The 25,699-nt window shown below is 38.2% G+C and overlaps 2 protein-coding genes across 7 annotated transcripts in view; one reads left to right on the top strand and one right to left on the bottom strand.

Moving 5' to 3' along the window:
- Nucleotides 1-25,699, bottom strand: part of APBA2 (amyloid beta precursor protein binding family A member 2) — a 79,881-nt gene that overhangs the window by 14,263 nt on the left and 39,919 nt on the right. For 2 of the 3 annotated variants that reach the window (XM_032446941.2, XM_085515711.1), the window contains 7 exons: nucleotides 21,728-22,734; nucleotides 14,638-14,718; nucleotides 13,349-13,385; nucleotides 8,060-8,205; nucleotides 7,123-7,158; nucleotides 5,457-5,543; nucleotides 313-498 (listed from right to left, as the gene is read on the bottom strand). In XM_032446941.2, the coding sequence (XP_032302832.2) occupies nucleotides 313-498; nucleotides 5,457-5,543; nucleotides 7,123-7,158; nucleotides 8,060-8,205; nucleotides 13,349-13,385; nucleotides 14,638-14,718; nucleotides 21,728-22,696 (1,542 nt within the window). In that variant the 5' untranslated portion in view covers nucleotides 22,697-22,734. The remainder of the gene's footprint in view (nucleotides 1-312; nucleotides 499-5,456; nucleotides 5,544-7,122; nucleotides 7,159-8,059; nucleotides 8,206-13,348; nucleotides 13,386-14,637; nucleotides 14,719-21,727; nucleotides 22,735-25,699) is intronic. The other variant, XM_032446942.2, reaches the window with a different exon arrangement.
- MPHOSPH10 (M-phase phosphoprotein 10) overlaps nucleotides 1-25,699 on the top strand; it is a 96,545-nt gene that overhangs the window by 12,442 nt on the left and 58,404 nt on the right. The window contains exons 5-11 of one of the 4 annotated variants that reach the window (XM_085515716.1): nucleotides 1,810-2,081; nucleotides 2,559-2,694; nucleotides 8,761-8,871; nucleotides 8,959-9,183; nucleotides 12,918-13,077; nucleotides 15,056-15,224; nucleotides 17,164-17,262. The gene's annotated coding sequence lies outside the window, so the exon portion shown is untranslated. Of the gene's footprint in view, nucleotides 1-709; nucleotides 2,082-2,558; nucleotides 2,695-8,760; nucleotides 8,872-8,958; nucleotides 9,184-12,917; nucleotides 13,078-15,055; nucleotides 15,225-17,163; nucleotides 17,263-25,699 lie in introns of those variants that run through there. The other 3 variants (XM_085515717.1, XM_085515719.1, XM_085515720.1) reach the window with 3 other exon arrangements.

Consider the following 25,699-nt stretch of genomic DNA (forward strand, 5'->3'; position numbering starts at 1 on the left):
TAAATTCATTTTGACCACGGGAGGTCAGACAACTCAAGATAACTAAGTTCTAAAGCAGTTGGAGAAGCATTGCAGAATGAACAGAAATGATTCAATGATATTTGATGAGACAAAGGAGACATTTTGGGACTGAGATAACTTTGTGGAGACAGAAAACACGAGAATATGGACTGTTTTCCCCCACATCAGCTCTAACTTCAATCAGAAAAAAAAAAAATTATTGACAAAAAAAGCTCATTCAAAAAATTAGATGTAATTTCATTCTCCACGTGACACACAGTTTTTGAATAGAGTTAAATTCAGTTTACTTACATCCTCTGATTCAAAGACGTGGCATATCATTTTATACTGCTTCTTTCCTTCCTGGGCACCAGGTGTTGTTTCAATACAGTCTTGAGAAGCTGATCTTGGCATGCGGCGGCGTGCCATTAGCACCACAATGTTACCAATGTCAGCAATATATGAGATAGTGCGTAGGGCATGATCCATCATTGTTTCCTACATGGCGCAAAGAGAGAAACATTTTTCATACCTGCTGTTATCCTACAAATGCTGCATCTGCTCTCTTGGATGATCTGCTTGAGAATAACAGAATCTGCAGCTGTGCTTTCTGTGGGCAACCTGACAATACCTGTGCAGTTCCTGGGCATGAACTCTGAGGATGTATTCATGGTTCAAGGCATCAGCTTTGGTGAAAGTGTTGCCTGAGCAGATGCAACGTGGTGAAGCAGTAACAAAGATCTATAATAATGTTTTCTAAACAATTTCATGCTGTTGGAAAATTACACTTTGCTTGTGTGTTTGTTGTGCTAAATGAAGCAGATGCATTTCACAATGACAGAACAAGTTTCAGCAGTAATCTCAATAAGAGAAAATGTTACAATTTCCTGACTTTTTTTTTGTACTTATGTTTTTCAGTAGCAATAATGTGTAAAATTACTTTTTAATTACAATTGATTTTGTTTAAGTTATGTCCAACAACAACAGTAATACCGAAGATAATGTTTTCTTACATACAGCAAGGTTATATTAATCTTTATTGATACTGTTCATCACTTGCTAAAGGGCACAGCTAATGGTGGTGGTTCTGCTGAAAAAGAGCGTTTTGTAGCTGAGAATTTGCTCTCTCAGATAGTGTTGTTGTGCTCTTTGTATCTGTTGTAGTTTCCATAGAAATGATACTTCCCTGTTTTCAAGGAAGTTTTATTTCTTCTTTTATCCGATGTATTTTATGTTATTGCTAGTGACTCTCAGTGTGTACCTGAATATCCTACTGGGCAGCATCAGATCAGTTTTTACCGAGTTCAGTCATATCAGATGACTGAGGTACCCTCCTCGTGTGTCAGCAGTAGCAGCATTTCAATTGATATCTGATTTTTCTTTAAAAAAAACCTTATTGAGATATGAGATTATACACAATTTTCATTATTTTATGTAAGCATCAGCATCATTTATATAAATAGCAAGGTTTTACTTTACCATTAGTGGAACAAATCTCTAAGGCCTAGCAGTAGAGGAGTGTCAAGTTGACAAGTAATTAAGAATTTCAGTGTGATTTAACTTGACAGAGAAAAATGCGGATTGTTTCTTAGAACCACCTGTCTTATTTAAGAGACTCATTATCCATAAAATGATTTTAATGATCCTTCTCAGCCTTGAAAGAAAATGTTCTATGCTTATATCTACAGTATGAAAAGAGATGATGGTTAAGAGATGGTTGGGGGTTCTCTCTAAGATTTGCAGGGGCTCATTACGATTTATAACACCTCTCTCAGTATGGAAAAATGTTTCATAATGGACATCTCTCAGCAGGATGTTGGGAGCTCTGCAGAGATAATTGCTGTTCAGCAGTCTGCAATGAGTGTTCTGCAAGTGTGTAATCAAACGTGCAGTGTTCACAAGAGTGAATGGACTTGGGAAAATGAATACGATTCTCTCACCTGCCAAGAAAGCCTTTGTCTTCAACATCACACAGGAGTTACACAGAGGTTTTGTTTTTACTTTCCCCTTGTAGGAGTGAAAGCATTCCCCCATTCCTTCTCATCTTTTTGTTATCTGATGCAATTTTATTTTGGAATAAGGTAAATATTATATAACGACTGTAAACATGTATCAGTCTTCTTGCTTTCATTCCATATTCCATTCCAACCTATTTTCCATTACCTTCATCTCATCTTCACTTTTTTTTAACATTCCATAATGCCTCCATCTCTGCCCTGCCCATCTGCTTTATTTTTCACTCATCCTTTGTCTAGTGCCGCCCACTCAGTTCTTCCTGTCTTTTTATTTGTCCTTAACAATTCTGTTTGTCTGTTTCCAAATTCCTTTCTGTCTTCTCCTGTCCATCTTTCCTTTACTCAGAATCTCCCTTTCTTTCCATGGAACTCCACTGGAATCCCCTGTTGCTATCCTTGAAATTCAGAAGCATTTTTGTAACCTCTGACATGAATTAGTCCTTGGCAGTGTGAATCAGTCTGTGAAGCCAGAAGATTTTATGAAACCAGTCATCTAGCAGGGACTCCATGTATACAGTTGTCTCTTGTCTTTTTGTCTGCTAGCTGTCCCAGTTGCATCACTCCCAGCATCCTTCCACTGAATGAGCAAGAAGAGGGGAAAGGCTGCAATGATATTTCTGCTGCTTTTCAGCATGTAAAGCTACAGCAGTCAGGAAAGAGCTGCTCTCATTCCAAGCAGGTATGTGACCAAGCCTAACAATGCTTCTATCTTGTCTACTAAGGAGGAAGTGGTCACCTTGACCTGAATATTTTCAGCACAGGGAACTAAAAAGTGGCATGGGGGCCATTTTAGTGCCATCTGAGCTGGTCTTATTTTGACAGGGCAATGTAACCATAATGATGCTAGTCATCGTATTCAGCCATACTGCATATCATCTTTTAACTGAGAACACTATTGGCTGCTACCTCATGTGAGCTATGCAGAGCTACAGATGGGTTAAAACATGGATGGCACGCTGCAGATATAGATTTTATATAATTGATAAAGCCATGAAATAACAGACTGCCTCTGCCAGCTGCCACAGAAACTTCACAAGCTCTGAAAAATATTACCAGGCCAAAGAAGCAAAGCGTGCCAACAGCGGAATGAAGAAGTTCCTTACAGCATTCTGAAAGACAGGCTGTATAAAAAGAAAGGAGCACAAAGCATGTCCAGACAGTTTGTAACTCCACTGTTGCTTTTGTTGTTCTAGTTGAACAGATCACACTGGACAGCATTCCTCATGGTAGATAACATTTTAAACACGTTTCTAGTGTTATCTGGGATGAATCAGGAAAGCAGGATGGCAGTGACTGACAAAGTGTTTGTTGGGTTCCTCAAAGGACTTCCTTTAAAATTGTTTCTTAAAAAATTGCTGTTCAGGCTTTAAGTACTTCATAGTGAAGTAACAAAGATGGAAAGGTAGGGTGACTTAAACTAAGAATAGCATTTGTTTCACAGAGAGAACTCATCTGTTTTATCTACTAACAAAATGCAGCTGTTAATCTATCAATAATTGAGGTTAGTTGCCTTTACACTTATAATTACTATCATTTTATTTTACACAAATGCAAAAAGTAATCAAACTTTGATTATATGCTCTTGGATAATGCATGAGTTCAAAAAAATGCTGACATAACAAGTAGTTGTATTGGTCATTATAGATGAAGGGTTGTACTGGGACTGATTATGGTTGGCAGACTGTAAATAGTTCTGCCAAGTTAGATGCATTATTCTGTTCTCATCTGGTGCCATGCCCTGGGCATTCTAATGGCATGTTAGGGACATCTGCTTATGGTAAAAGAAAAAGACTCTACTAGAGATGTTATAATTGCCCACACATTAACAGTTGATAACTCTGTCTTGTATTTTAGGGAGAAGTAGGTGTCTGCCTTGCTAATAATCAATACAATAATATAGTAATCAAAAACAACAGAAAGTCCTGTATGTAGAATGCTACATTTGTCTTTATGGAAGATTTTTTTCTTCTTTAGCCATGATATTTCTGAGCTCTGATCTTATAAACCAAGCTAAAAGTATATAGCTTTATATACTTTAAATACTACTTTAGCTATTATAAACCATTTTCTGTTTCCCTCTTCCAAGTTGTTAATGAGAACATGGAAGAGCATTAGATTAAAGCATGCTTCTGAGACTCCCTCTGCTCTTTATATTGCTTCCATTTACATGGCAACATATCAGTAATAAGTACACTGAAAACTGTTTGGCCTGCTTGTATCTCCTCTATGCAAATGATATAATCTAGAAATGTTCGATGAGACAGCAATTAAAGGCATTAAAAGCCTGATTTAAGTCAGTAGGTGTGTTGGCTGCTTCTCTGCTGTGGACAAATCTATTCCCTTGTCACAGATGGAAATTACTGATTGGACATGATTTCCTTCTGACACACCTATGCTGACACTTGCTTTTCTCCAAACAGTTGGTTTGTTTGGGCATCTTTCTGACCATTGAACTTTCCTGTAATTCTTGGTGTGCTCTGATACTTAAAATAAAAAAAATTAAATTAAATTAAATTTAAAAAAAAAAAAAAAAGAACTAAAACTTATAAGTTCTGGAAGAATATAATTGAAAAGTTGTCTTAAAATTGCTCCAATGATTTTCCCAAACATTGCACGATGAATTTTCTCGTGCCTCTATGATTTGGATCTATCAAACATAACTGAACATTTTCTGAATGTTTCTTTCCTTATTGTAACCGGAGGTCTTATCTATTATTTCCAGCTGTTATTAGCTGTATACAGTGGAGACTTGTAATAAAAACCAAAGCAAAAACATTGGTAACATTTTCCTTCTCTAAACCTCTCATAAGAATGAAAATTTGAATATATTTCTGTAAGTGTGGTTGCAGACTAAGAGATACTGTGAGATGATTACACTTAGTACTGAAACACGCATAAGGTATATGTTAATAATGGTCAGTTCCTTAAGAAAAGCATCCTCACAAAGATGGCCTCTTTGAATGCATATGTGATTCCTAGAAGATGAGGCTGATCATTGCTGCAGCCTTTGGATGTTGTTTTAATATGAATAATTAATAATGAGTAATCTACCTTGGGCAAAGAAGATGGGAGCACAGATATGATTTATGAAAAGTTGTAGGTTAAATTTTTTCAATGGCAAGATAGGAATGTCTTGGTCAAAGAAGTGAATGACTTTCTTGTTAGGTCCTAAGTACTGGTACGTTCAGAGACAGGGTACACACATTCTGAATGAATGTTACATCTTTTCCTAAACAGAATTATAGATCTCAACCTCAAACATTTTCTCACACATCAAATAAGCAAAATCAGTCAGTGGCAAGTGTTACAACAATAATATTTCTAAGATTCAATGTATTCAAACTTGTTTGTTTCCCATTGGCAATAATAGGAGTGCAGACTAACAAAAGATGTCTTTGAAACAATCAACGTTATTCATGGAGATGTTTAATCACGGCTCACCTGTGTGTCTGCATTTAGAACTTTGATCCTCTGTGTGGAGATGAACAGGTCCACCTCGGTCAAGGCCTGGGATTCTCCTTCCGAGGTCTACAAGACAGATGCTTTGTTACAGTGGAAATTTTAATTTTGTCTTTAGAATAACAAATTCACAGATCACTCCAAGCATAATGTGATGTGAGCCAATTGCATTGCTGAACCACTGCAAAGACAGCTATTCAAAAGTGTTCCTACATACATGCAAAGGACACATTGACTGCATAGGAAGAGTGAAGTGTACTCTTGTGCTTAAGAGTGAATGTTCAGAGCCCCTGGGGTTGACTGCTCAGGTACTGTAATTCTCTGTGCATAACCAGAATGGGAGAATCAATGTGGCTGTTTCTTCCCCACTGTCTTATTAACGCACATCAGTTCTTGAGGCTCTGGAACTGAGAAAGTGACTTCCATCAGCTGCTTAGCCCTTGCTGCCTTCAGTGAGCTCACAAACAGAAGTTCAAGATGATGCTCAATACTGTGCTTTGGACTTTTTTTTAGATTTTTTTTTTCCCCAAAAAATACAGAGCTGAGAGCTGACCTGACATCTCTTCCTGCACAGAGAGCCTTTAGGTAGGTGCACTGGAGACCTCAAATTCTAAGCACTGCTTTTTAGGGAAATGATATACCATAAGAAAACAAGGTCACGGAGCAAGTGGGGCTGCAGTACAATGCCACGTGTGTTTTCTTAATTATAGGGCCTGGCTCTACACCAGGGAGACAACAGAAGAGAAGGTGGCCAAGAAGCTTCTGCCTCACAGAGGGGCATCATGCAAGGGCTCACCTAACACTCCCACCAGGAATCTATTTATTCCTCCAGGCTGTTTATCCACAGTGCACCCTTGCAATCAATATTTACCAGCACCCATCTTACCCGCCTTAGAATAGAAAGGCCACAGACCATATTACCTTTTGCTAAATGCAGGCATCAGTCTCCAGGTTACAATTGTGTTTCTTTGATGACATGGTACAAGGAAGTGTGATGTATTTGCTATCCTTTTCTATAGTTAGAAAGGCTTAGCTATGCCTATAATTCATTCATATTAATTCAAATTAAATTAACTTCAACAAAATACAAAGCAGCACAAATCTACTTTGGCAGAGATTACTTGTGGTGCTTTCTATCCATGATTATTACAAAGAGATTAATTTTAGTAGTATTTTTGTTAAATAGAGTTAGCTAACTAACGTATATTTTTTACTAGATGAAATGTCTCTTGAATTGCTCCAGCTACTACTTGCTTAATGTACTTTATTTGTTTTTTAAATATTGACAGTATTTTAGTAAATATATGTAAGTCATAGGCATAGAAAACAGATCTAATCACTTTGGCTGGCAAAATACAGATAAGGATTACATCTAAAAAGTCTCCTGGAAAACACTGACTATATATCTGGACTAAACAAATGAGAAGTATTAAACAGAAGAAGAGCAGCAGCAGACAGGCACTCTAGCAAGTGAACAATGAGGAAAATGAGTTAATTTTATTCCATCCAGTATTCTATTACTTAACAAAGAATAAATCAAAATGACAACTTTATGAGGACCCATAATGAAAGACACAATGCTCTGTGAGGAACAAATACAACAGAAATGTAAGTAAACATTAGAATTCAAGAAAAACAGTTTACACACCGCTTTTTTCTTGATTTTAGCCGCCTTTTGCATCCTCTGAAGAGTAGCATAAAAAAAGAATGCAGACAGATGTACACACAAAAAAAGAGAAAAGACAGTGTGTGAAGTCAGGGAAACCTTTTGACTATGAATCCAGAATGTTGAAAATTAAAAATCTGGGGCCAGTGGGAGAAGGATGTGAGAGAGAGAAGGGACTGTCTGTATCTTATGCTGTTCTGGAGCATAACCGGGTTTCATGGCATTATGCATGTTGTTGATTGATTACAAAAAAAAATACCAAAGAGTGTTGTCTGGTAACATTTATCCTGCTGATAACATTTATCCTGCTAAATATACAGCAGTAAACTGACAGGACATGCACTATTTTAAACTTAAGTGTTTCTATGAATGTTGTAGTAATATTAGTCATATGTCCAAAATGCAATTGTCATATAAAACATAACTTAAGCTCCTTTCAGTGACTACCCAAAGTAGTCAAGTATACCTGGCAGGTTAGGATTGTTATTGCTTCAGACTTCACAAAAGGCTAAATGGAAATATAAAGGTTTGAACATTCAAGATCATTCAATATATTCAGAGTCATTTTCACAATCTTTAGTAAAGGAATTAATGACACAATGGGAAACGCAGTAAAAAAACATCCATTTGTCATTGGAATATTTTCTAATTACAAAATGCAATTTGTTTTTAATACATAAATTGTTCATACAGCTTTGAAACGATTTTGAATAGACTGTGGAGTAATTTATATATTGTTCCTAGGGGAAGCTGTATGTTTCTTCATAACAAGCACTGGGAAATTATGGTGTGTATTGTACTACGTCTGTACTAACATAAATACACTTCACAGTGGGTTTGAAGCTGCAGATCTCATCGTGTTTAGAGATCAGCTGTCAATGTACCAGAAAGTATTCTACAAACCATAAAGACCCCCTACCTTAACACGGCTCACTGCCTCTTGAGCCTGCATCATCCTTATGTTTTTGGAAGGGTTGCGCTCAGAGAGCAGCTGTGTGGAGCCCAGGTAATTGGCTGCAAAGATGATTCCATCAATGAGGTCTTCGGGTTCACAAGGTCCTGGAACTGACATGGCAAGTTTACAGTTACTGTGTCTCAGAAGAGGATATAGAGATGAGAAACTGAATTAAGGCTATTAAGGTTTGGAAGAAAGATGTGCTGTGTTTCAATATGAAACGTAACAGTTAAAATTTGGAGAAATGACAGCAGTAAGTATGGCATCTTGATGCCATATAGTAATGTGTAAGGCCTAAATTCAGGGACTGATAGAGAAATACAGTTGTTAGTCTGGTACCAATTGCATAAATAGAGAGCTGGAGAAACAGGCTGCTGAACAAAGCAGGATGAAAGCCTCACAGTCTGAGCAATAGCACCCGCAAGGTCATACAGCCTTTTCCCCTGAAAGCAGGGAAGGGACATAAGGCAATTATGGAAATAGAACACATGGAAAGATTAGGAAAAAATTAGTTTAAAAAATAGAAGGAAATAGTGGAACTTAGTATTCCTTAATGTTTAATACCTTGTTCAGCAAAATGCCTTTGTATATGCTTAATATTCATTATGGAGTGACTTTGAAATATGAGTAAATCTTAGAACCTTACCTAAGTTGTTTCTTTCCAGAGGTGAAGAGGAGGGGACAGGGACAAGAATCAAGGACAGCATTTACTTCCTACTGGGACTATGCTCATCACCCTCTGTTCAGCTTTACACCTAGCTTTATTAGATCAACACGTAAGAAAAGCCATCCCAGAATCTGAAATCCCTGGACTGCAAATATTTTCTGTTGCCCAAGAGTTTTTTAAATATTTTTTCTTTCAGCTCTGTCAACTTGCCAAGCAGCTGCCACGTTTTCTTGATGTATGTCAGCCTCATGTGTGAGGGAAAAGCAACACTGAATGGAAGTGGCAATTTCAAAAGATGATTCTTGTACTGTGGACTTGTGATTCCTTTATAAGCAAATGATTGTGGAAAATTAATATACTGAGATGGGAAAACAGAAAGCATGTTAGAGCACTCAGCAGTGGTTTGCAGATCTGTCTGCTGGTGAGTATTCCTACCCCTCACTCTCTTGTTGTAATTTACAAGAAGTGTTCCAATAGTAAATGATCTTGATTGCAAGAAGGCTCTTTCTTCCTCAGCCAGTGTTGCAGCCTCCTATACTTCCACGCACGTTTCACATTCCTTTGCTGGAATGATCAACCATTGAAAAGCAGACCAGTCCTTGTCATTTGGTATTAAAAATATACATACATACATATGTAAGTAAAAGCCTTTTTGTTTATACCAAAAATTCACAAATTAGAGCCATTTGTTTTCCTAGGAAACACTTCAGTTTCAAGCCTCAAGAGTACAGGTATAGACCACAGTTAGACATACTCTGCATTAGGTCACATCCATATAAATCCAGCGATAGTTTGCCTCTTCATTAAAATCAGATGATTTTCATTAAAAATGTGAAAAACCTCAACAAAATCCTCCTGAATCTCCTAATTTAAAATGTCACGTAAGTTGGTCATTAAGATCAAGTCTTTCAGTACCTCTAAAAACGATCCTTGTTCCTGTAGTGATCATTTGTTGAATGACATAATTAAAAAGAAAATTCCAACAAAGCTCCATTTACTGTTATCTCTGATCACATTTGTTTACTACTGGGCACCATTAAGTTTTTCAGCAGGTAAGTGATGCATTTTCCATGGTAGCTCTTAGGATGATGTCATTCAGACATCCTTTTGGGCCTAAAACTTAGTTTGGTGAATCTGTACCTCTTTCAGCAAGCAAAAAACATGTTCATGTTGTATCACGCTGATATCTTGTTGCACAGACAGCAAAGAGAAAAAAATAATTAAAGATGTGATCTTAATGCTGGTTAACAAAATTTCATTAGATCCCTGCATCATTCAGAATTGAAGTGGCTTTAATTTGGTTTACCTTCACTCACTTCAGGCTAAGTAAATCAGGCTAAATTAAATCAGGGTTGTGTTACCTCTGAAATACACTTATCCACATCATGTTTAAATCAGTTTAACTAACCTCTGCTGGCAGTTAATTTAAATTCATTTTATTGAAATATTTTATATGCATGAAGACAAATAAAACTGGAATGCTTGATACAAATTCTAATATAGATCCTACCACATCAAGCAAGGACCAACATTCTGTCTCCTTGCAGAACTGGTCAATAAAAATAAGAAAGAAAGATCATGGTTATTTAAAACATTTCAGTCCTAAATTACTTCCTTCCCATCCCAGAAGCTCTGAATTTGAGAAAGCCCGTGTTCTCTTCTAATTGTTTTCAAGAGTGTGAAATTAGCTCTTTTTTTTCTGTTAGATTTGTTTCTTTTAGATCTTGATTTCCAAGTGACTGCTGGCTGTCAAAGGCCTTTCAAAGACAAACTTAGCAGCCTGTCTGCATGTGCTATTGGCAGCTCAGAGCATGGGACAGTAATACCTCACTATACCTCATGGGTTTGTGAAATCAATAAGCATTACAAAGGAAAGAACAAATTCTTCTCATATTCCCGTAGTTTGGTGCCAGCAACAGTATTTTTAACAAGTTTGTCCAAAAAATTCTTGAAAATGTGAAAATCTGGCGTTTAAAGCAATTCTGTTAAACTAATTTTATTTATTTTGATTCTTCAGAAATGTTTCCTTTTGGCTGGATATAATCTCATAGAACTAGAATTGGTGCTTTTTTCAGAATTACTGTTCTAGTAACAAATTCTGCTGCATTAAGTATAAAATAAAAGCTCATACAGAATGCTTACAGCAACAGGTAGTGCAAAACAAAATCAACCACAGAAACCACCGAAACCACAAGTGTGCTGGGCAGAAAACATTTCCAACGTACACTTCCCAACATGAGGGAAATGGGAGGTACTGTCAGATAGGTTAAGACATCTGTAGGAGGGATGTAAGGAATGGTATTGAGAACTGCCAGGGTCAAACTGGGTTACCTGAGTATTTTCTTTCCTTATCTGTGATGTTTAAAGAATATAAAAATGCAGACTTGGATGAAATCCAGCTCATCAGAGTACTTAGGGCTGCCCTTGGCTGTAAGAATATGTAATGCTTCCTAATAAGGAAGGGAAGGAGAAAGAAGGAGATCTGAATGTTAAAGGCTGGAATTTTAAGTTGGTGTAGACATTTTAAAAGTTAGAGAACTTTTTCTGAACAATTCAAATTTCTGTCCCATAGGAGGCAATAGAGATTACTTGATTTTCTGCTTAACTAGTAATGCAGTGAGTATATTTAATATTTCTAAACCAAAACTGGAGACTCTAAAAATGTTTAAATTAACTTATTAATTATTTTTAAGGAAAATAAATCGGTAATGCAACGTAATTGAATTTAATAAGGTGTTCAGATGACATGTTTTATATTTATCTGAAATAATGCATAAGCCAGAGATTCAGGGAGTGTCAGGGATTGCACTCAAAGCACTGAAGCACTTTCAGCTCCTGCCGGGAACCACTGTGCTCGGTGAAGTTACTGGGACCTTACAGTGAGTGGCAGTGCAGCAAACTTTCAGTAAGGAATAAATGGCCACAGAGCATACGTCACCTCGCAGAATGCCTACCTGCAAATCACATATTTTGGCTTATTTTGTTATTTCATTTTGGTTGAGACGTTGCAAGGGAAATGAGATTTAAGATGACAAGATAAATGTAGGGTGGGAACAAGGCAAAACTCCTGAACGCTGCACAGATTACCACTGCAGGCACATATTGGTACAACTACCAAAACAACTACAAGAGCAAAGACACGCATTTCCTATATTTTTTTGCACCAAGCCATCCAATACAGATAAGGCTACTGTAGCTGAGGAGTCATACTGAATGTTAAATGCCTCAACAGATGAATGGTGACCAGAACGTGGTTATGGTGCCCTCAAGTACAAGGATGTTAGCTGGCAGATTCTTTTTCATGTGCAGCGGTGTCCTATTCTTTTTGGGACACAATATACAAGTTAATTATTAGAACTGTGAGTGGTTTTTGGGTTCAGAAAGCAGAGATTAGCTATCACAGAATTATAGGGGTTGGAAGAGACCTCTGGAGATCACCAAGTCCAAACCCACTGCCCAGAAGCTCCTAGTGAGCTACATGTTTATTTTTATTCGACAGTGCTCTGTAATACCTGCAATAGAAAAAGCCCAATGGACAGTGTATCCCTTCACACTGTGATACTTGAGAAAACAAAAATCAGAGACAGCAGAAAGACTGCACTAAAAAAGACCCCTCTGTTATCTATAAGCGTATGCTGACCCCCTTCCATTAGAGAGCTGGTGAGCTGACTGGTTAAAAAAGAAATAAATGTAACCTTTTTACTCCAGTAAAATAAAAGTGTAGTTGTTCCTGCCAGCGTTGTTAGGGACCATTTTTTTTCTTTTAAAGCTCCACTTGTGCTGCCCTCCCTTTATAGTTGTCCAACATATGCTCAGTAGATGCTTATTACAAAGGATCAGCTTGCCTTCTTGTCTCTCCTGCCTTTGGGAAATGCATTTAATTTACTTCTATTTAGGGCCTGTTAGCCAGTATATGCCAAGCGTGATGCGTAGTTTCTGTCAGATGTCAATTGTGTAAATGGGGCTGTCTTTGAACTTTCCATTTGCTCTAGATCTTGGAGGAAATGATTAGAAACAGAAGCTGCTAGTCAAGCTGACAGGGTCAGGGAATAGGTGAAAAACACGTTGAACATTCTAGTATTGTTCTAAGCCACAGTTACTTTTCCTTGTATTGGGAATGGCATCAGAAATAAAATTTGTGTCCTTCATTTACAGTTCACATTGTGGAGAAAAGTGTGTCAGAGCAGATCTCTGAACAGTTCAGTTGCTTGATTCCTTTCTCTGTGCAAAGCAATAAAGAACAGAGTGCTCTTCTACCTCCATGAACCTCACCCTGACAGGACCCACTGTTTTCTGCCATTTGATCTCCTTCCAGGTTTGTAGCTGTCTCCATCTTGCCTTTAATCTCGCCTAGTGCTCTGTTTGCCCTTCTTATCGTCATCAGCTCTCATTGTCAGTGGTATGTATAAGAATGTTAAATATTTCCATGCGTGGTGTATTCTGAACAGAAATAGGTTTAATTAATTCTTTACACTTTGGAGCTGCTTCTCTTGAATTTGACTTTTTTTTTTAGAATTCTAGAATTTTGATCTTTAAAATATATCATTTCCTTGTTTATACTTTAACTTGGATGATGCGTAACTTACCATCAACAAAACTTGGAAACGAAGACACTTTCTTTGACTGTTGAAAAATAAAAGTAATACATGGTGTAAATGTAATGAAATAATTTTCACAAACTCAAGTGAATTCATATTACAAACAGCTGACTATTAATTAAAAAAAAAAAAACAACACAGTTTTCTCTGCATAACTTTTGCATCGCCATTATTTACAACAATGAAACACAGTGCATTATAGTAATTAACCCAACCTGTTACACAGTTCTGTTTTCCTGGAATCTTAAAGTATTTTAAGCAGGTCCTATCATACAAAAAATAAGGTGGTGTGAGGAAAAAAATGAAGTCAGCTGTCAAATGAGCAATACCAACCACAGATTCTAATCCCAGCCCAGTAACTCATCCACTGGATCACACTACATAACATCCCAAATTTACCATTAGGAACATTTAACAGTATTTCACAAATCAAGATTCTTAGTCGATGAATGAAAAGAACTGTCCCTGACTGCACACTGCCTAAGCCTACCACTACTGTCTATACTCTAAATGAACAGATCAAGTCCTGCCATTTGTTTGTTTTACATTGGCCTCCTCAGGTACCACTGTTTCCAAGGAAGGGGCTGATTTCTCTCTAATGAGAAAAAGTTTCAGAAATCTGTCTCCTCAGTAAAGCAGCAGGCTAAATATGGTTGTATGTTTGTGAGAAAACTCATTGCTGCTTTTTAGTCTGAATTTTACTTGATTGTGTCCAGCCTCGAGCTTAACCTCATTGTGCATTCTGAGGTGCCTTGTGTGCTCCACTCTTCAGTGACAAGAGCAGGTCTGCCTATCACTGTGTCTTTTCCAGAGCTGACTGAGCAGGGACACATTCACCCCTGAGGCCACTAAAAGAAAACGAATCATTTGAGCCCTCAGAACTGAATGAGGTGCTTCATAGTAGGGATTATTTAAAGGACTGTGAGAATTAAGCAGTCCTTTGGTTTCAAAATCTGGCATTTTAGGGGAAAAGAAAACAAAGAGAAGCCAATTTCTTTTTGATGTTGCTTTTACTCTTCAGTAATACAAGAACTTCTGACGTGTTTTCTCTCTTATTTATGTCATCAGAAAATTCTAGGCTTGAGTATATAGTGTGGATGGTTAAATTAAATGAATGTGGTAGCAAGTGACTGATGGGTATGGTTTAAAGATCTGAATACACAGTCATGGAATTTATCATCAGTTCAGGAAAAGGACGAGTTCATGTTTGTGAGAGGGAGAAAGCTGACAGTTTGGTAACTGGGTTCTCAACCCGCAGAATGGCCTAAAGCACCTACCTCAGGTGTGTTATTATTGTCAACTGGCCCATTGAGGTCAGAACGCTGCTGCTTCCGTGGCTGTTCTAAACCATTGCACATCTGTAAGAAAAGAGAGAAAGGACTTAAAATCCTTTTGTTTTCTGAAATTGTTTACAAACCAAAATCAGAATTTTAAAGTATGTTCATGCTTAGCAGTGGACAAAATCATACAGTCCTAAAGGCACCTCTGATTGGGAAAGCAGTATCCTAGCACTGACTCCAGGATTCTCTGTTCATGGGATACTCCTTATGGTATCTCCCTCTTTTTGGGCCATTTTTGGACATGTACCGATAGCTGGTAGCGCAGCTTCAGGCTAAATGCTGAAGTGAAAATATAAAAGCATATTTGAGGGAAAAAATGAGTCTTAAAACCAGGGAATGCTCTTTTTCTTCTCAGCCACAAAATCCTCATGAGCAGAATTTCTCAAGACTGACCCAAGTCACAGAACAGCACCTGGAACAGGGACTGCATGTCCCACAACTGCCAAGAAAGTGAAGTTTTCCTGACACCGTTTCACTGTTAGAAATCTGGAAGGCCTGAATCATAGAATCATAGAATTACCCAGGTAATTCTAGATTTCTAGATGTCATTTTTTATGGTTAAGGACATTTCACTTTCTTTTTTCTCTGCTTCCCCATTATGTGTAAAAGAGTGCCTAAATGTGCTGGAAGGCTGGACAAATGCAGTTCTGTACGAACAGTTGTGCTAATGGAAAATGCTGAGCCATTATTATTTCAAAGCATCAGCATGAAAGTTACCTGTGAGCATAACTCCTTGTCTGCTGACTTCCAAATGCAATACCCAGCTGTAGATCAAAGAATGTTTTTGTGTTTGTCTCTAGACAAATTACTCCCCATGAATAATGGTTTGTCAGCTAAATAAAATGTGAGACTGAAGCAGATATATTAGTGCTGCTACTTCATAACAACAACATTCAGGTAAGACAGCATACACAAGGAAAGAAGTAAGCATGGTTTTTGGGAAGTAGAATACCTGAGATGGATTGAGGCACAGAGCTCCACGATATGGGGAAGCAGACCAGTGCCTTGTGTAGATGGCTGCAGTAGCTAAGAAGCTTACTTAGTAATGCTATTTTGTTTGATACAAGACAAATCTAATCGTATTGCAGGGCTGAACTGATATGGAGCAATATGTGTTGATGTGCAGTGAATTATATCAATATGGGTAAACAAATACCCAAAGGGCTTTGATAATAATACTATAATAATCATACGTTATTCCCTAAAATAGTAGGATTAGACCAAATATGCTTTAAGCAGGAAACATGACATGGCCATAATGAAGATGCATTGAACTGTAAAAAGAGTGACAGCAAATAAATTAAATCCAATACGTACAACAGGATTTTAATACTTTTAAATCACTGTCAGTTCTGATTACCACACACCTCCATAAAATGAAAGCACACCTGCACGTCAATAAAGAATTGGTTGGCTGCTTTATTAAGCACACACTGGATGCTGCAAAACATTACTGAAATATGTCTGTCACAAATCCTAAGTGGAAATGGGACTTATGCAGCCCTTGGGATCACAGTTCCAATTATGCTCTTTGATAGTAACTCCAAAGAAGGTTCCATGCCTTACTGTAAAATATCACCAAATACATGGATGACATTTCATTTTTGAGTTATTTTCAAGCACATTGGAGCTAAACACCTGCAAGATATTGTACATACTTTATACCTGGACTCAGTAGATTTGTACTTATTTAAACAAACTATTCCGCTGTTACTTTTTCAAATAATTTGAGTAACAGATCATTTTACATCCTGCAACTCCCTGTCTTTTCATACATACGCACAGGTACACAGTGAAAGAAAGAAAGAATGCACTGTAATGTAAACTTGAAAACATGCATTTCTCTGAGAGATCGTTCACTGCTGTAGGGAAGGTGTCCTTGTTTGTAATCTGTAGAAAAGGAGCTCAAGGAATTTGCTCTGTTTAGACTTGCTTTGCTTGTGTACATGTTTACCTTCCCTTTAAGAACAACACTGTACGCTCTTGAGCAAAATCTGTTTCAAACAACTGAAAGGTACTGCTGTTCCCATTTGGGTGTCACTAACCATCATGCACAGTCTGAACAGGAGATACCCAGCAACTATCAGAACATTAAAGGTGTGGTGTCATTGAAATTTATGTCTCAGAGAGCACCAAAGCAGTATCCAGCATTACATGGTAGAACATAAAACAACTAGAAAAGTCATCTTAAGGCTGTGAGGAAAACCTGACTGCACTAACTCAACTGAGATCACTGGAGCAACAGCACAGGTGGTGCAGAAACAAACCCAGGGTTCCACCCACACCCTGATGACCAGCCTGAGGCCACCTGGGCTGCTCTCCCCAGGGCTATCAGACCCCCTTATAACTACCCTGCCCTGCCTCCTGTGGATCCCACCTGCTGCTTAAGTTGGTGGTGCGTGCAGTTGGTGTTTAGCATGCTGATTGCTTATTCTGCTCTAAGCCGTACTTCTTTTCAATTAGAAGCTCATTTCAGCTCTGCGGTTCTCCTCGAGGTTGTGCTCCTGAATGCTGCGGTGGTACAAAGCACTGAATGTGTGCTTTTCTGCTAGAAATGAGCAGGTTTGTCTCTTTTTATTTCTTTATTTAGAGGAATAATTTGGGAGAGAAATGAAAGATTAACTTTTCTGTAACTGATAATCCTGTTGGTCAAGAGTTGAAAAGCAAGCACTGAGTGCAGCTTGAAAGAAGGTTGAAGTTTTATTACAGTGTTTTAAATGTTTGAATAATTGGGCTTATGGTGTTCCTGCCAATCTCTTCACTAGCAACGATGTTCAAATGCTGCATTAAGTAATGAGTTGAGAAACAGATCTACCTGCTCATGTACTCTGAAGCTAATTTGCATTTTGAAATGAAATGTTTTGTGATAGGTTCCAATGAGTGCCTTGACTAGATTGTAAAGTTCTCTGTTGCATGAGTAAGCCAGCAGGCCTTGATATTTTCATCTAGATTTGTTTTTTTTTTTTATCTCTAGAACAAAGGCAAGGCAAATGGGCACTGTCATGTCACTAAATGTCAGTTTCTGGTTTTAACTTTGTAATCTCCATTGGTGTTTTCCGAAGGTGATTTTTTGTTGTACCTCCTCCTGGTATTTAAATGCTACTGTGTCTCTAGAAAATTATCTATGTGCAACTAAAGCATCAACTTGAATCAGAGGAGGTAGCCTAGTAGTAAGCCTGTTCATAGTGCTTGTATGGGATCTACTGAGTCATGACTCAAACCACTGATTGAGCTCTGGTCAGCTCTGGAAGCACAGGTGAGGGTAATAATGGGCTCCACCCCTTAGACCTCATTATGAGCTGACTGCCACTGAGGAATGATCTCTTGTGGGGGATCTCTCCTTTGTGGACTCTTTTTGCAAGCTTGGGTCTTCAGAGATGGGTGAGCATTCTTTTTGTGATTTGTTCTCATTGTGCTGGTCCTGCTGCTGGTGCAGGGCTGTAGTTCCTATTAAACTAATTTCTCTGTTATGTGCTTGGGACTGTTAGATGGTCAGTCTCAGGTGTCGAAGGGGAAAATGGGACAGATGTGGATCTCTTGGCTTGATGAAGCTGTCAAAATATTGTGCCTTCACATAAAAAAGCCTCAAATATTCAGTTTCAAATTAAGGGGTGTGATGCCTCTCCTATAATGTGAAGTAGAAAACGTGAAAAATTGAAGTTGTGTAAGCAACAGCAGAAATACAATCTAAACTTACTTGGGGTTTGCCAGGTTACTCTTTGGCTTATGTAGTGCAGATATCCTTCTGTGCTTTCCTGGGAATATGGAAATACATAAGTTCATACTCTGAAAATCATATCCACAGAGTTTTTGGGGTCGAGTGTATGTGTTTACATCTGGAGGCTGACTTGTGCGCAGAGATTCCAGTTTGTTGGGTCCTTTTTGGATGTATTCTGGAGCTTGGTTGCTAAAAACAGACTTACCTACTGGAACCTTTACAATAGTGGCTGTTGGGTTTTCATTGTACTGTTTTTTTCTTTGCTTTACTGTTTAGTGCTTGATGTGCAAGTATATTAGTGCTTATCCTAGGCAGTGACTTGGTACATTTCTTAAACATATAAATAATTTTGTACATCAATTTCAGTTGTTGGAGACTAACCTAAGATTTATATATGGTGTAGACAGACGTGGGAGATGGGAGCAGAAGCCTTAAAAAAACAAAAATTAAAGACAGTGCAGTACATGCTTTTTGTGCTTTTATGCACGTTTGTTCGCTTATCAATGAAAACAACTAACACTGACATTCATGCAGCTTTTTGGTTTAAAATAACATCCAAGTTTACACTTAGAGGTCTGGGGCAGTGCATGAACTTCCACTTCATTATTATTCTTATTGCCACAGTATTTTGTATTGTGAGATGTGCTTACAAATAGCAGACATTTGAATAAGACAGCAAATCTGAGAATCTTTTAGGCAAGAAGTCTAGTGTGAAAATCTATCACCAGTGGCCTTGAATTTTTCTCATTTTGCTCCAGATGAACTAGATTTATTGTAAATAATATCATTACTACCTTGCTTTCACAAATGAGAGATACTTTCCTCTAGAAAGCTCACTGCCTGCATCCAGCTCTCACACATTTTATAGTGAGAATCAGAAGATCTGAATGCCTCAGAAGAGAAACAGAAAATGGCATATACTCCATACTCTGTGAGGTCTGATGCCTATGCTAAAGGTGCAGCACAGCCTCATGCTTATGGCATTTAGTGAACTATTAAGTGCAAGACACATCTTGGCAGAAACGATACCATAATATTGCCTCATCTAGCCTGATTTCTACAGACAGCTGAGGATGAACAACCTACAGTGAGGGAACAGAACACAGCAAGATAAGGTTTAGCTTATAAATACATTCAGGTGGTACTCGTTAAAGTTTATTTAATGTTCTTTAAAATATTTCCTTTATATCCCTGGAGACTTAGAATGGGGCAAGGGGAAAGTCTGATCATGTCTTCATTTGCCAACCTCTGTTTGTCCGTTCTTCACACTTTCGGGGCTTACGGACTTATGTGCCCCTCTCCCCAGAGAGGACACAGCAATTCTTCTCCATCTCCTCTACTGTGAAATAAGAGCATGTCTGCTCACCCTGCAGGCTTATCTCTTTGTACAGAGCTGAAATGGATGCTTGTGCTTCCAGATATCTACATGAGGAATTACTTTAGTTTTTTTTTCCCCTCTTGTTTGAAGAGAGAAATGAAATACTGTGCACTGCTTAATGCTCTATCTGTTAGACAATAGCATATGGGAAATAATGCTTAGAACTCAGGCAGTTCAGCAATGCTTGGGTCCCTTTGATTATTTTCACTCCAGCGGCAGTTACATCAATATCCTTGTGCTGCAAAATCCTGGTTGTTAGAAGTCTGAGAAGAATAGTGAAGGTACAGTGCAACTCAGCTCAACTTCTGATAAATAAACACTGAGAGAGCACAAAAGGATGTTGAAAGAAAAGCCTATTTTGAAGTCGGTTTGGGACTAGCAGACATTCAGGATTAAAAAAAAGCAAAACAAAACACACTTATTCAACCATATGTAAGAATTCACTGCATAACTTTGTTGTTCAAGAGCTCTTCTTGCAAAGCAGCAGCTTCTGGTGTGCTGGATGAGCCAGTTCTTTCTGACACTCACTAGCCTAAAAAACTTCGCAGGATTTCTCTGGTCCTCGACAATGACTAGGTGCTACTCAAAGCCAACAAGATCATCAATCCTTTAGTTGTGCAAACTATCACTTTAATGCTGTCACTAAGCTACTGAATATAGCAAGTGATGCAATTCAGTTCTAATTGTGCTTTGAAAATAGAACATAGAAGTGAATACTTAAAACTTACTGTAGGTATGGAAAATCTGTGAATAAACCCCCTAAGGTTTTTTGTTCATTATAGTAGAAGCTGATCTGTTCCATCCTCTTGTACTTAGACTTTTGATTTCTTTTTGTTGTGGATTTTTAAGGGGAATTGATGTATTTTGATGTCTGCTTTTATGGATTAACCTAGGATGCATTACTCCATTAGACATGGGGCATTACAGTACTATGGTTTTCAATAGCGATAGCTTCTGTGAAACTGAAACAGGAAATTTATACCTCTGAAGCTTAACAAAGTGTTTTAATTAAAAGATAATATATAAAATAACCCAATTATCTTTCCTAGTCTGCCAGCTAAATACACTTTGGTTTTACCTCTTTTAAGCAGATCCGTTCATTAAAGAAAATAACTAATATTAAGCTGCATAAAATTTCAGAATAATTAGGTTTTGCTTGCACGTGGTGAGGGGTGAGCGGTCAAAGATCCAAAGTATCTGACCTGAGAGCAGTCTGATGTCAGTTTGGAATTTAAAAAGCCACTGAAGAAAACCTCACAGCTCTGTTTGTCTGGAACAAAAATTTGAGCTTTGTTCTTGGATTCTTTTTTCTGGGACTTTTTTGTAAAACAAAAAACCACACATGGTGTAAATTGGAATCAACATCACTGTGATAAAACTGATGGATAACATTTTTTGTATGAGTGAAGTTTCTTGTCCAGATCAGCAATGCACAAACACAGAAATGAGTGGATATTTCTTGTTGGTTTTCACACATGCAGCATCTAGGGTTGGTTTATGCTCTATTGAAAGCAAAGAAAATTAACAGTAATTGGCTACAGAGGTGGTGGAAGAGGAGACCTTAATGGAGGGAAAGACTCTCAGCTATTTCAGTTCTGACCTTCAGTTTTAAGGTTGTATAAAGTCTGTCCCGGGAGGGGGGGGGAGAGGGAGGAGTTACAGAACTGCAAAACTGTTTTATGCCATGCATCTAGAATACCTTGTTTCACTTAGTTCTCTGATTTGTTTAAAACAACTGTCCTGGATTGACCTACATTGACTATATTAAGCACATTTTTCTAAGCATACAATGTAACTATGCAGTTTGAATACAATATAGAGTAAAAGCAGAGCTATTGCTCTTCATTTCTGTCTAGAATAATTATTAAGCATAATAGTTCTATTTATGCCTCTGACAATCTGGATTTTTTTAAAAAAAGAGAATCTCATACCTGCTCTTGTGGCCACTTCTGTCTGTCCTCTGGAGTTCTTGATTTTGCTTTAAACCCCCTAGGCACATCTCCACTGTGCTTAGAGGCAGATGGGATATTCAGTGATTTTGGCCTCCCTTCATGCCTGTTAGCACTGTGAACAGCTTCTCCCTTTGAACAAGTCTCTTTATAGTCATGTGCCATGTTTTCAGTCCCAGTGTGCTCTGGACTCATCTCCGTTGTACTGTTTATGCTGCTCATGCTCATACTCATTTTGATTTCTGCTACAATCTGGTCAATGTCCTCTTCCTGCTCTTCTAGCTCTGCATCCTCTTTTCTAGAATGATATGGCGATATCCCCTGTGAGTTTCCATTAGCCTCTGCTGGGTAATAGTCCGGGTAGCCACCTTCACTTTGACAGTATTGTATATTCTCATCTTGGTCTTGTATCTCCAAAGATGATGCTTCATCCTCTAAAACCTGAATGCCGTTGTCTTGACCTTCCTGCCACTCTTGCCTGTCTGTCACCTCATTTTCATCCTGGTGCTGAATTTTATCTTCAGACCACTCTTCTACAGCTTCCTGACATTCATCTGTTTCAACATGGTGTTCCTCACTGGCAGCATATTCTTCTCCATTGCAGTCCATTCCTTCCAGGTAACTGTCATCCTCTGGACAGTATCTAATATAGTATGTGATCCCTTCCTCTTCTTCTGGCAAGCCTTCATCATAGTCCTCCTCCTCAGAGGTGTTATTCACGTAGTCAGAGCTGGAGTCACCGTCTCCACTATGATCATTGCACTCATGTTCCAAGGGTGTAGGACTGCCTTGTCTGATGGTTGCTAGTTCTGCCTCCTTTGCTGGATAATCTTCAATAGGAAGATCACTTTCCTCATTTTCAGGCTCCCTGTTGTGAGATGAAGTTGGGCAAGCTCTTGCTCTGTGATCCAGCATGCTGGCTGTAGTGCTCTGACGCTTCCTGTTTGCCATAGCCAACTCCTTATATGACAATCATTTCTAGGCAATTACTGTAGGGAAAAGGAAAAACACATTCAGGGAAGGTCATCATCGGAGATCGGTGATGCTAATAAGAAACAACAGGATTAAAATGGTAGAAAGGATGTGTTTATAGGTATTTAAATTAGATTCACAGACACCTAACTTCTAAAATACTGGTATTGCAGAACTGTGATATGAAGTATAATAACTTGCACACTGAAAGGAACAGAAAGAAAAGGTTCTACGCTTATACAAAGCATGTTCTAATGAAGCTTTTGTGTGTGTGTGTATTTGATAGAAAATTAATCTGGAACCTTTAAATTAGTTTTCCTTTTTCTTGCCACTAAGAGGTCATGCTTTGACTGCAATACAGGAAGCTGTAGTTATTTTCAATTTTCAGCTTAGGTACAATTTTCACGTGTACTGGAAAAAAATACCGTGAAGGTCTGACCCACCCTTATGAAAACTAAAGGAAAGGAGTGTCTATTAAATTAGCTGTCACATACGGCACTTAAGTATAATGCATTACTATTATGTTATTTTAAAAATGAACTGTATACTGGTTTATTAGCTCTTACTAGCTGGATGCCATTAAGAATCTCCTATTGTTAAATCAAATATTGGCTTGCAAACCATTTAAACTACATTCCAAGAAAAAAGACGCATTTGCAATAAAGCCTTCTTAGCTCTACCAAGTAAACAATCAGGAATGGGTAAGCACATGATACAAACTTAAAACAAGATCAAGAGCTATGGAATAGTATTTTTGATTGACAGTGCAAGTAGGCTACAGTGACCTGTTTTGTCTTTACTGAAAGATAACTATGTCTAGTCAAGAACAGTGCTGCTTGAGGACTGTACCACAACAGACCCTATAGCAATTTCCCATGAAACAAGTCTGTCTATGCAAGTATGGGAAAAACTGAGGCACCTGTTCACAAAGTACACAACTGAGGTTTAAAAAAAAGTCTGAATTCTTTCAATAAGAGGCAAGGCTGATCTCAGAGTATTAAAACTGAACTCAGAAGCAGGCGATGTGCAGCAGTTACACTTATGGTTGCCTTCTTTTTCTTTGCCAACTTCACAGCTAGGCACTACATGACAAGAATCCAAATACTGATTACATGGAAGAAAAAAATAAAGCAGAATTTCTTTTTCTCAGCTTTTGAATTGCAGACTGAATGTGTGCTGATTATACTATTTTTCAACTACAGTAAGCGTGGCTTCCACAACCATACTGATGCATTTGAATTACTAAGTGCAGTTTTCAAACCCAAGTTCGTATGAAGACTGCGTTTTGAGACAAGATTTGCTCTTAAAGGTAAGGAGCTCCACGTGTTCAGTCAGTCAACGGGTCGCTTGCTCTGCTTGGTGTAGTGCTCCCTCCTACTGCCACAGTTCCCTCTTCAGCAGAGGAGAGTTAACTCAGATCTCTGTATCATTCAAAGTGGAGTTTTCAACTTCTGATAAAACGAATGTCCCTGAGAGCACAGAAGTCAGTGCTGTGTTCTTCATTCTCCTTGGAATTCAGTCATTTTTATCTTGATTAGACAAATCTGTGTTGTATAGTACACTGCTAAATCTTCATCAGTGGTTAAGGGCCAAGCTACACAGGGCTCCTTTCCTACTTTCCCTGCCTCAAAATACTGAGCAGAAAAGGGAATCAGCCTACATGTGCTGCATTTCTAAATGAGTGTGTGTAGGGGAGCTGCTCACTCCTGCAGCAGGGCTACTGCTTATAACTGGAATGCATTCTGTTGAACAGCCATTAGCGTTCTCCTGAATTCCTTGCACCTAATCCCAGACAGCTGCAGAGAGAGGGTTATGAACTGTTAGCACTTGCACATCTTTTCACCTGTGTAGAAAGTTACCTTCATTACTGCTCCTATGGAGAGAGACTGACTAAATTCCCACTAGAAATGGGGAACAGTGCACAAATGTAAGCACAGCAATAAAGTAAAATACCCAGTAGAACACTCCTGGCTGTGTTTAAAGAACTGCTTTACATACATAGTGGATTCAGGAGCTGAACAGTGCTCCAAGAAGTAGAACAAGCTCTCTGGCAGTTTTTCCATTAATGTACTCAGCAGTTTGAGTGGCTTGTGCAGTTTGGTGGGGTTTGTTAGCTTCCTCCAGCTGTAAATGTGTTGTACCATTGTGTGCTTCTCTACAGCTACATGATCTTTTCAGCCTGCGTTTTGCAAAACACCCATTCAAGTCATGGTTCCTTCAAATAATTCAGGGACTCCCATTTTCCCCACGTATCCAATACAGTCTGACTGCAATTAAATTGTTTCTAAAATTATTAACTTATCTGCCCTTTATTATGGTTGTCTTTAGGTGTAGGTGTATCATAAGCATTGCAATGTGCTTTGCCATAAGACTGCATTACTGCACATGGTCTGCTGGCATCTTTCTCTATTGCTGAGCAGTGTTTTCAAAGCACAACAGGCTTCAGCTATTCCAGAGATCAGTCCTATGTGTTCATCATTTAAAAATACTGCCAAGAAACTGATCCTTTCACATACATAAACATGTGTAATTTCACAGGTCCATAAGAGCTGTATTTAGCAAATTATTTGGTTCAATTGTAACTTGAATGATAGAATTTTTCAACAAAACTGTACTAGAAAAGTTGTGGTTCCAAGCCTTTATGCTAGTTATATATATTTAATAAGCAAATAATTAAAGCAGGAGAAAGTCTAACTTCAGTTTTTTCAAAACAATTTTAATATCAGACTAATAGTATTTCTCAGTAGGCTTTCATTACAGAAGATTTAACTGACTCCCATCAGCTAAGTCAGCCAAGATGAATTGTGACTGATTCTAGACTGGGGAAATAGAATTTATAATGAGCAGATAACAGGACGTGAGCCTGCCATGACTTTGGATTCTGCAGTCATTTGGTTCCCCAAGGCCAAACTGCATTAACTACATGTTCCCTTTTCAGTAGATCTGATACTACAGACAGTGAGGAATCATGGAGCTATATAA

Source organism: Coturnix japonica, chromosome 14, assembly GCF_054131305.1.
Source record: "Coturnix japonica strain WE chromosome 14, WE-NBRP24, whole genome shotgun sequence".
Classification (NCBI taxonomy): Eukaryota; Metazoa; Chordata; class Aves; order Galliformes; family Phasianidae; genus Coturnix; species Coturnix japonica.